Below are 12,326 nucleotides of genomic sequence, written 5' to 3'. Positions count from 1 at the left end.
ACTAACCCAAAGTGAACTGGAAAACGCTACAGTACTGTCTGGTGTAAAGTGTTATATAAAGCACTAAAGACCTCATAAGCTATGTGATGAGTCATTTGTCAAATCCTATAAAGCTCAACATGTTTGTTTTCGGTTGTGAATGCAAAGAAAATTCACCCACAACTTGAAATGCCCACGCAGAGTCAAGAAGGCTTCCTCATCCATGGGTTCAGCACATGACCTCTAATCAATAGGAAATAAAATACCGTTTCTCTACTTTTATACAAGATTATAGTCATTTACTTGAGATTAATAAACATACAGACGGTTGTCACTTCTGTAACACTGGCCACACAAGTTTACTGTTTTGAGAACATCAACCTTAAAGGTCACTCGTATCCCTAAGCTGGATAGCTCACTGCTAACAAAACACAAACAGGGAGGCATCTGTGTACTAGTTTGGTGGTTCAAGGTCAAATAAAGGACATAATTTCCATGTTCTGAAGACGTCACAGGATCGATTTAAAAGATGGTATTTTTTCTGAAAGGTTTGGAGAAGAGCCTGCTCGCCTTCCATTCAATGCAATGCACCAATCCCAGCTAAACACTTATGACATGGCCTTCAAATCACACACAGAGCGCCGTTAGTCCTCCTAATAAGTCGTAAAAATGCTTAATTATCCCTTTAAATTCAGTTTGAGGGGAGGGGAATCAGTAATCTTTTCCTCTCTCTCTGTCTGACAGTGAAGTTAAAAAAAAAACAAAAAACCCTCATCTAAATTTAGCAACAGATTTATCAGGCTGTGGCAAAAACGAAAGAGGGGGAGTGTGTGCGCGCGCCTGTGTATATGAGGGAGAGAGAGAGAGAGAGAGAGAGAGAGAGAGAGAGAGAGACACAGCAGGCATCTTGGCGGTAGGTGTCCACTGAGGGGAACTGTTCGTCATGAGTCACGTTCAGACAGAACCAAAATACATCTCCACCAGGCTCGAAAATAGCACAATGCACTGACGCTGGCCCGGTGTGACACACACAAACACGAGACAAAAGGCCTGCCCCCTAGCAAGATCACAGCGGAGGAGGAGATTGGAATTTTTAAAAAGCTCAAGGAAGCAAGTCCAATGTGTAGAGTGGGAGATTTTTTTTATATATATAAATTTATGTATGTAGAGACAGAGTGAAAGGGTGTGTGTGTGTGAGAGAGAGAGAGAGAGAGAGAGAGAGAGAGAGAGAGAGAGAGAGAGAGAGAGTGAGTGAGTGAGTGAGTGAGTGAGTGAGTGTGTGTGTGTGTGTGTGAGAGAGAGAGAGTGCGTGTGTGTGATGGAGAGAGAGAGAGAGAGAGAGAGAGAGAATCCCTGCAGCCACCCAAGCAGATAAGCACAGAAGTGCTGCAGGAACTCTGAAGGACATGGAGACAGAGCTACAGCACAGCCAACTGCAAACCACACACATTTTTCATTCTTCTCCCTGCTCACTGCCAGCAACACTTATAAAGGACATCCCCATCTATCTGGAACTTCGTGTTTCATTTCTCCCTCCCAACCCTACACAACCACACGCGCGCACACACACACACACACACACACACACACAGCTGCTTTTTCCATTTCGTGTCAATGCTGCTGAAGTGTTCAGTGGTTGTAATTAAGGAGGCAAGACACATAAAACACATATCACGTGTGTGTGTGTTCGTTCAGTGATGGACTGGAATTCCATCCAGGATGAGTTCCCGCCTCATGTCCAGCGTTCCCGTCTAAAGCTCCGGATCCACCGTGACCTCTGACCAAGGTAAAGCAGTGACTGAAGATGAAGGCAGGAGATAAAAGTGTCAGTCTCACAACAGTCCGCTGTCATCAGTAAACATGCTCAACTCCGTCGCCTGTTTACAGAACGCACAAGTCTGTGCGTGGAGTTTCTCAGTGTCATTCCCAGGGCGAGAGTAAAGGTAGAACATGTACAAGAAGGTGTGTTTCTGAGTAGGCAAATCATCTGTGCTGTTTTGCATGCAATAACCTTTGGCATGACAGAAGCCAAAGAGAGGAAGAGAAGGAGTATTGCTTTGGTGCTGAATCTCCAAATTGATTTAAAAGTGATTTTAACTCTCTCTCTCTCTCTCTCTCACACACAAAATAAAGCTCTGCTCACTATTCCATCAGACGTTCTATTATTCAAAAGAGCAACAACAAAGAGCTAAGAATAAACGCCAAGCTCTCCTCACATGGTGCTTCACTGCGCTGCTCATGTGGTTCAAACCCAGGCAAACAAAAGAACATGAGTTTATGGCTAATTACTCTAAAGCACCTAAAACATCCTGCCTCGGTTTTTGATAAATCGCTTTAAACGCTATGACTAAGCGGCTAAACGAGGCTGAATGTAGCAGGAGCTAAAGGCTGACTCGGGGAGAACACTAGCAGGCAGAGATAATTGCCTGCGTTTCTGAAGGTGCTCTAATAGGCCTGCTAGGCAGCAAACGCTGAAGTCTGCACACTCGAGTGTGTCGAACACGAGCCCTGCAGAGTGCGCAAGGAGGAACGGTTCTGCAGCAAAACGACCCACATTCACTCACGCGCACACACGCAGCGTATACATACAGTACATCTCTCACACACACACACACACACACACACACACACACAGCTTTTCCATAAAATCAGAAAAAGTACCAAAACGACTTGATTAAAAGTGAGCAGAGGGTTTTAAGGACGAGGATACTATTACCAGTTAAAAGAAGCAAGTGGACACACTGGGAAACATAGTCATCAAAAATTAAGATGATGCACACAGAGAAACAGATGACAAAGAAATATAGCTTGACAAAGACAGACAGAAGATAGTTGGATAGATTAAAAAATGATAGAAAGATGGAGAGAGATATCGTTGGTCAGGCAAATAAAGATAGACAGAAAGAAGGATAAGTGAGCAAACCGACTGACAGAATGATGAACAGATAGTCAGACAGACATAATCGATGGACATCCTGGACCTCAATAACATGAGGCTGGAAACCCCCCACACACACACCCTGGGACGAGACACCAGTCCATCACATACACACATTCACACCTCCAGGCTGTTTATGTTTATGTTCTTGAAATCAGAGAACCCAGAGGAACCCCACACAAACACAGGGAGAACATCTGAAACGCCAAACACACACAGACACCGAGCTTGAGCTCGAACCCTGTACCCTGGAGCTACTCGCTGCAATCTTAGTATGAAATTAACTGCCTTCCCATAACTCCTGGAGTACAGCATCTACTGTAAGTACACTAATAACCAGACATCATATTATTATTAATACTTCTGTTATACAAGTCACAGCGAATGCAGCATGCTGTAAAAAATATGTCTTACAGTACAGAAAGTACAAGGTCACACCCGGGTGTCATGTGGTACAGGATCAGAGCTACCCAAGGAGCTGATCTACAGGAGGCTCTGTTGGGGGTCTAGAGGCGGCACCAACTTTTCGCTCGCTCTCATCGTTTCGCACTCCTCATTACTGTCACTCAACCAGGAGATCTCAGACAGTCCAGCTGGAGTGACCTGGTGCCCTCTCGGCATGTGTATGCGATGCGCGCGCGCACACACACACACAGAGAGAGAGAGAGAGAGAGAGAGAGAGAGAGAGAGAGAGAGAAAGAAAAGCAGGCGCTTGCTAGTGTTAATTACAGGGCCCGGAACCCCCACCCACCACGCTCTAATTAGCAGAGAGCCATGAAGACAAAGGGAAAGGAGACATGAAACACACGCACACAAACATCTGCAGTAAACGTGTAGAAAAACACACCCAAACAGGCAGCTAGTCACAGACACGTTCTCCAAGCGGGCGAGCTTCTTTAGGTCAATAACAATAAAATCAAGAAAAAAAAAAAGGATCCCTACACCAACACACTCCCTCTGAATGCACTCTGGCCGACACGCAGATCACAAACGCACGCACTCGCTCGCTCTTTCCAATCCACTCTGCCTGCTTGTGTTTGAGGGAGATTTATGAGATCCTATCTCTGCCTGGCTGCTGCTTTTTTTCACAGGCCATTTCAAATCAGAAACAAAAGGGTAAGGAGGTTATTCCATCTCCAGACACTTTGATCCATCTATTACCACCCAAGAATAACAGCCTCTCCCATCCTCCTCTGTGCACACGGCCTCATTCCTGCCTGCGACATGCGGTCCTTTCCTTTTTTCAGGGCCCCCAGGGTGACGATAAAGCAATCCCATCAACTCGACACTGATTGATCGACTATCCTCTCTCTCTCTCTCACACACACACAATATAATCCAGGTTAGCTGTGTTTGTTTTTGTTTTTCAGGGGGTCAATGGACTTCCCATCTGCTGCAGGTTCTTTTCAAAGGCAGAATCTCTTTTCTTAACACACACACACACAAACAGAGCTCTGTTTACACCTCGGGTTGTTTAGCCGGAGACAGAATAAGGCAGGAATCAAAGACGTGTCGGAGTCGAGACGAGCTCTTCCAAAGGACTTGGGATATAAAATTCAAGCGGATGATTGAAACTCTTGCAAGCGTTTGACAGGAGTGTTCAGAGTGGCAGAGAGCTGCCTGGCAGCTTTTTTTTTTTAGATGTAGTCGGTTAAAATGGATATAATAATTTGAAAGCCCGGGCTGCCATTACATTTTAAACAGCCTAAAGATGTGCAAAACGGAGTAGCAATAGGAGTCATGTCCAATTCACTTTGCTTAACAAGGTGGACCAAAAGTACCACTGTGAGAAAGAGATGAATAGAAGTAATGAGAGAAGCAAAAGTTCATTGCTGGTGCCGTAATTGGTGTAAGAGCTCGGAGTTAGAAGAGTCGAGCAGCAAAGCTCCTGGGTCTCACCACTTTGGCAAAGAAACAAACGCAATCTGGAAGCGTGCAACAAGCGTGACCCTTCATGCACTTCATTAAAATCTCGGATTGGAGCGTTCTCACTAAGCAACACATTTTCCCTCAACTGGAGGGTCATGGGAATCCCAGGAGGTTGGCTCTTTGGATGACATCATTACCAACGCAACCCATTCCCAAGAGGAAGCCCAGACCGAAGAACAGCGCGCTCACCAAAACGTTCGAATAAAACCTCGTGCATGCAGCCAATCTCAGAACTGGCCAGGAAGTGCTCTACAAGTTTTCTCCACTTTACTAGCATGGTGCATGGAGTCCCAATATAAACCAGGTACTTGACCTTGGCTTGACCTTCATCCACTCTGCCTTACTAGCAGATTTGAATCCCACTATAAACCAGTAAGGACACCATAAATTCTCTTTGTCCACACTTGTCTTCCTAATCATTAAAGTTCAGATTTTTAGTTCAAATCCACTCCCAGGCCATTGTGCCTCCTGGGGTCTCTAATCAAAAATCGGCGTCACCACAGTCATGAAAAAGTCACGCTCATCCAGTCAGTCATAACGAGGCAGACCTGTCGCAATGAGGGAAGGGTTCGTGCAGCGGTCGCCTAGTTCTGAAGCGCCTAGTGACAAGCCTTCATTTCCATAACGAGCTCCTCTTGCAGCGCAAATGACCACGGCCCCAGCGGCAATTAAAATCGTGTCGGGACATGTTGGGTTCTGTTAAACTGCACAACAACAACAACAACAACTACTTGCTGATCTCGGGCGATGTTACCCGGCATGTCAACCCTGGGCCTTTTTCTCTCCAAAATAAAACAAAACAAGGCCATTTCTAAACGGGGAGGAGAGGAAAAGGCGATGGCTGTTTTGCTTTTGATTTTCTTTTGAGGCTCATGAGCTTCCAGGGTTTCTTACTCATTAGGCTGCACTTCTCGCCAGCTCGGTGGAATTATCTGAGCAAATGATGGCGTGAACTCATCTGAGCAAATGACAGTATGGGTTTATGACGACGAGACGGGCTCGCCCGCCGGTGGAGCTCGGACTGGGTTGTGCACCTTCAGTAGTTCTGAGCATCCACCAGGTTCTCTCAACTGATGATAAACATCACAGATGCACATTATGAAGCATTATACGGTCATAATACGGTAGATCAAAGCCACAGTGCGCATAAATATGAGACCTTACGTTGGCAAAGTCTCTACTGAATATTTATGTTGAAACCTGAAGCACTATTCCGCACAAACAATAGCTTTATTACAGATACTTCAAAATATCTGATCAAAGACCTCTCTGCGCTCCGTTTCAGAGGAGGCTGCCTAAGCAGGGTGACTTTCTGGGCAATGACCGTGCCTTCATATCCATCTGAAGACAGGCAGGTCAACCTGGAAGATCTCAGTGCCAGTTATGGTGCGTTCCGAGATGCTTTTCAGTTCACTACGGTTGTCAAGAGTGGTTATTTGAACAACTGTCCGCTTGAACCGGTCTTACCATTCTCTTCTAATCCCTCTCAACAGCAAGGCACTTCCGCCTGCTGTACGGTCGCTTACTGGATAGTTTTTTTTGTTTGTTTGTTTTTGCACCGTTCTGTATAAACTCTGGAGACTTGCTGTGCGGGAGATCAGCAGTTTCTGAAAACACTCAATCCAGTCAGTCGGTCTGCCTTTAACAAACATGCCACAGCCAAATTCACCATCACATTTTTTTTTCCCTGGTGAATGAGCAGATTCATGAGGAAAGGTGTTCCTAATTTATCCTACATCGAAGTACATCGTCTTCGGGTGTGAACATTGTGATGATTTACAAGTGATATACTGTGAAACATTGTCGAGCCCAGCTGCAGTACCAGTAGAAAGTACGTGAAAACATGCATATGAAACCACACGTTTATTTAAAAAAAAAAAAAAAAAACGCCGAGGTCGACCTATTCATCCCACAGCGCGGCCCTTTGAAACACCTGCCTGCTCAGTCAAAGAGCTGAAACCGATACCTCAACCACAGGGAGGGCAGAGCGGAAGGACAGAGAGAACTGGAGAGAGAGAGAGAAACGAAAACGATGACAAATGCAAAACAGAGAGACGCTTCAAAACCGAGCCAGACTGCTTATAGAGGCCTTAAATCAATTTGACATGGAGGAACAAAAAGGGCTGTGCAATGCTAATCTATCTGCCTTAATCCCATCGCTGCGAGATCCTTTTGAAATTCACATTCAGTGCCTAATACAAAAACAATAAAACCTTCTTTCTTTCGCTAATCAGCTTGTCCTTCATCGTGCCCTTTCTCAAGCAGTCAAAGAAGGATTTTTATGATGCTTTATCTTAAAAATTGTTTTTACTCTTAAGCAGTAATGCACTCTCAACACAACCAACACTTTCGCTTTTCAGTAAGAAAAAGTCATTCATGTCTTGAAAACTGCCAATCCAGTTTCTGTATCCTGGCCACACCACTTCCATACACACTGAGATCACATTGTTCTGGAAGGTCTTAAAAAACAACAAGAGCAGTGCCTGCGAGAACAAAACACATTTTCATCCTTTCAACAGAAACTCGACAATCCAGGGGCAAACTGGTTTTGTTTTTTTTGGTTGCTTGTCCCCCCCCCCAAGCTGTGATATGGAAAAGAAAAGGTTAAAGCATGAGCCAGGCAAGTATTAGAAGAGAAGGGAGAGAAAAAAAAAATAAATAAATAAAAGCTTGTACAGAAACGCTGATTGTTTCTCAACCATATGCCGATACCCTTAAGACACCATGTGCTTTGGCTTTGAAAGCTTTCGCTGCCGATTCCCCATCTGAAACTCAAACCGCTCAGCAACAATACCTCTTGGAAAAAACACGAGGAAAAAGAGGGGGGAGAAATCCATTATCGATTTTAGCTTGTTTGGGGATAAAAAGGAAAGAAAAACACAGTAAAACACTCTGATAACATCACACTCTTTACAGTCAGAAAGTGAAAAGGAAAAATAATTGAATGACAGCCTTCATGGAAACAGTAGGACGAAGGAAACACAGCTGCAATACACATTATATTACAGTGAATAATACTCACATAAAAGCAAATAAACATTTGCTCCCTTATCAGCCCTTTTTTCCTCCCTTATGAATTTAAAAAAAAAAACCCAGCTCATCATGATAGGAAAAACTGAAGTGTGAGAGGTTACGGCTTTCCCTCTTACTGGTGCAGAGTACTGGAGACACCTTCTCTAAATGTTATCAACATCTCTCACAGAAAACACTAATCCCATATATAGTGTACGCGGTCTCTATAGAAACGATAGCATGTTCTCGAACGTTATAGAGAACGAGTGCGTGAATATAAACCTGTGATCTGCAGCTGAACTCCTGTCAGAGCTACACAACTTTTGACCAGTCAGAATGGAGGAGAACTCAACAGCACAGTGATGCAAGCAGAAGAAACATCAGGGTTAAGGGTCCAACTGGGACTGATTTGGAACGCATAACCTTCCTGTCATCTTTCAGACAGAGTGAACCACACACCAGATACAAGCACAAGTTCAGGAATTAAAGCAGGAGGGATCAGGACCGAGGAGAAACACATACTTGGCTTTCAGAAAGCAGCAGCGACAGACAGACAGACAGACAGACAGACAGACAGACGGGGCTCTTACCTTAGGCTGAGCGCGGCGAGGGAAGGCCACTTTAGGGTCAATCTGAGGGCAAAACCAGAACGCAGAATTAACAGGATGTCAAAGAAAAAAAAAATTCAAAAGGAGCTTGACGAGCAAAAAAATCTACACAGCAGTGGCAATATGTCCGAAACGATGACATCGTTCACGTGGTGAGCTCTTCTTTTGTCTTATTAGCTTTAAGAGAAAGAAATGAAAAGAGGCTGGTGAGGGAATGAGTGTTTACAGCTGCTATAATGCAAGTGACAACAGGAAATTGTTTCATGGACATTCTACAACATTAATTATTCTATCCACATTCACTGGATATGAGCAGTCATGCACTCTGATTGGCTACTCTACTACTAGGATATCAGCTCATATACCATGAGGAGAGAAAAACAAAATGGCGGCGTTACTGAACCAACTGAGGACGAAAAAAAAAAAAAAAACCTCGAACCCCCCCCAAAAGCAACAAAATATGGAATGAAAGTATTTCATGGTAAGAACATTTTTTTAAATTATTTTTCAAGAATTATTATAGCCTTTTTCACAAATTGCTACTGTCATTTCACCAGTTTATTTACATTCTTCATCTTTAAGAACTAAAATTCGTCGATTTTTTTTTTTAGACTGATTCAAAAGCTCAAAGAAATTTGAAAGTTACAGAACTGAAATGTGCAAGAAAGAATTAAATAAATGTCTAAAGCTATTCTATACCTTGGCACAACAGCAAGACGGCACTTTCTACAAAAAAAAAAAAAACCTCTAAAGTCAGTTTGTGCAGCCATCAATAGGTTTTTAAGAAGTCGGACATTTTGTATAAAATTTTTATTTATTGAATTTGAAAAAAAAAATTTTTTAATGCTCAGTTTCTCAATCCGGTGAATATGGATAGAATAAAACAGTTATTCCACTCAATCTCGTCGTACATGGCTTATAGCCAATTCGGTGCTACGCGCCTCGTCAGCCATCAGCTCATGTATGACTTGATTTCATGGAATAACTGAAATGTAACTATAAACAGATAAAATGCATGATGTTCTTTAATAATGAAAAAATTGTAAGCTTTGGCAAATTGCTGTGGTGTAAGAGGAATAAAACACTTGCGATCATGCTGGCATTAGGAAATAAACTTCGACACAAACCAACCACTTTATTATTATTTTCCTATAAAAGCCCTCATTCAGATATTTTATTATCTGCCTAGTTTAATAAAAGCACCACAAGGACAACTAAAAGACATCCCATGTGAATACACACAAGTCTAAAGTGTTCACACACATGCAATGATCAAAGTACTCGTGTCAGTTCAACAAGCCCAAAAATTAAAAGGACAAGAAAAGATTTTTTTTTTTTTGGGGGGGGGGGGGGGGGGGGGGGGGGGGTGTTCATCGTCTTGTTAATTTTGGTGTTTTTCTCCCCGTCAAGCGCTCACGCTGGGAGCTTTATCAATCTTGCATTTGGAACGAATGAGAAACTATTTCATGCACCAGTGTCACGCTCGGCTTTAATACGCAGCTCTTTAAAACTTTCAGCCGATCTCATCCGTGCAGACAGCGAAGGAGAAATGGGGAAGAAAAGAAAAAATAAATGTAAACAGATCGAAATTGTTCTCTTGCAGAAAATTACTTGGCGGTGTTCAGCAAGGCACACGCTTTACGTTGAGGTAGGTGCATCTTGCGCTTTTGAGCTGAACGCTTGCCCAGAGGAAGGGATGGAGTGATATCAGATTGGAGTCACTGCAGAGGCGAACGCTCATGTGCGCTATATGAAAACACTGAAGCAATTTGGATGAAAGTGTCCCCTTCACGGATGAGGTTTGTGACATGATTTCATTTAATGCATGAAAATAACGGTATGATTAACTCCCAGGACGCAGCGATACTGATGCTGGTAGCAGGTACTGGTCGGATATCGTGCTTAATTACTCAGCAACTGATACCTTGTGACTCTACGTGACCAAATCCCGGTTTCCATAATCACACTGATGAACACAACAATCTGGATGTGTTTCGTGATGTACATCCTTTATGATCCTAAGACACAGATGCTAAGTCCGGTATATCCATTTTGTCATTTGTTTGACTTTAATAAAACTACAAGTAAAAACAAGAACAAATGACATCGCAGCTTGTCACGTTATCAAGAACCTGGAAAGTGCAAACTCGTCCAACCTGAAGAAAGATTTTCACGTGACTGAAAAAAAAAAGCGCTCTCAGAAAATTCACACACACACACACACACACACACACACACACCCCATCTCTTCCCTTTGTCTGTCCCTCTCAATTGAGTTACATGTCGATCCTGAGACATCAGTAAGATGGAATAAAGGATACTGTGCTTAAAGCATATACGTAGAACCATGGCCTCACTTTTTGTTTATAAATGCCTTGAGACCTCAAGAATGGCACAGGAATAGTTTTAAGCATTAACAATAAATCTAATACAGTAATTTTTACGATCAAAGTGATTCATATAGGTAGCGGTCTGAGTCAATGGCCTCGGTGTCACAGAAGGAAGTCTATCGGTCTCATCATCATTTCCGCTATACTAAAACAAAGAGCTGACTGCAACTTCGAGCCTCCATTTTGAGCTAATTTATCGCCGTGCCACGTAGATGTGTTGCTGGCAGGTGTAGCAACATGACAGAAGGTGGATTTACGTTGCATTCATGGCCCAAGAATTTTCAAACTGCAAAAGATTTGGACACATTTTGCAAGAAATCCACAGACACATTGGGCGCCTACGAAGTGGTCTGTCCTCTGCTCTGCACATTTTACTCAAGACTCGTACGAGACCTCTGATCTGTTGAGGCGCGTTGGCTTTTAGCCCATATTGAAAGAGGGTGCAGTATCAACAATTAAATAAAACTACAAGAAAAGGAAAGTAAGTTCAGTTGCACCAGTTCTCCCAGAGCGTGAGCCAAGGGTTGTTGCTAAAACCTGGGACGGAACGGGACATCATATCACTCAGGCAGTGACCTCTCCGTGGTTGTTGCTAAAACCGGGGACATCCCATCCCAGGTTTTAGTAATTGCCTGAACCGAGCAGTAATGGCGAAATACTCAGTATGGAGAAAAGGGAGAATGAGTGGACCAGCCGTCTGATTTCTCCGCCGGATATGCTCGCCTCAGCAGCAATATCTCACCCTTACGTGGACGAAGTGAATGAATGGAGAACTGAACGAACAACTGAAAGTCAGATTGTTTTGAAACAATCGGCCACAAGATCAGCCTTCAAGAAGCGAGAACACAGACGGGTAAGCTGCGATTCTCATTTGTTTACCTGTATTGAGATTAATACATGTAACTTGTATTGTGTGTTTAAGTTGGCGGTATAAGATTATTTAATTTGCTTCAGAATGTGATTGTCTCAGTTCATCTGATTATTTAATTAGCCTTTTACGTTTTATCAGTGAAAATGCATGCATGTTGCATAAGTTATAACACCCGTCCTGTTTTAATGAGAGTCAACTCACAATCAATGAAGTCAAATCAGTCTGAGTTGAGCAAGTCGGTAACGGGATTTCTTACTTTCACCATAAATTTTTTATTTATATGACTTTTGTTTACAGCTGTCAAAGGCCTCGGCCTTAAAACCGGTTACCGCTGTGACATCACGCACTCAGGGCTGGCTGGCTCAGCGAGGCAGCTCAAATGTCCACTTTGCGGTCGATTTTAACTTTTTTTTTCTTAATTCCTATTTATGCAGCATACAAGAGTCAAGGGTGGAGATACTATCCACTCAGAAATGTATTTAAAAATAAAGGTTCTGCATAAATCCTTTAAGTTCTACTCCAATGATCCTTAGGGCTATATAGACCCCTCTCCGAGGCCATATTTCTTCTTATGGGGCTATGTAGCCTCATATATTGTG

General features: G+C 43.1%; 1 protein-coding gene across 6 annotated transcripts in view; it reads right to left on the bottom strand.

Annotated features, from left to right (window-relative positions):
• The window catches only part of msi2a (musashi RNA-binding protein 2a), a 325,090-nt gene that overhangs the window by 286,651 nt on the left and 26,113 nt on the right, over nt 1-12,326 (bottom strand). For all 6 annotated transcript variants that reach the window (XM_060909349.1, XM_060909354.1, XM_060909350.1 and 3 more), the window contains exon 5: nt 8,449-8,490. In XM_060909349.1, the coding sequence (XP_060765332.1) occupies nt 8,449-8,490 (42 nt within the window). The remainder of the gene's footprint in view (nt 1-8,448; nt 8,491-12,326) is intronic.

Source organism: Neoarius graeffei, chromosome 25 (assembly GCF_027579695.1).
Source record: "Neoarius graeffei isolate fNeoGra1 chromosome 25, fNeoGra1.pri, whole genome shotgun sequence".
Classification (NCBI taxonomy): Eukaryota; Metazoa; Chordata; class Actinopteri; order Siluriformes; family Ariidae; genus Neoarius; species Neoarius graeffei.
The sequence above is the reverse complement of the archived record's forward strand: the minus strand, read 5'-3'. Positions and strand labels throughout refer to the sequence as shown.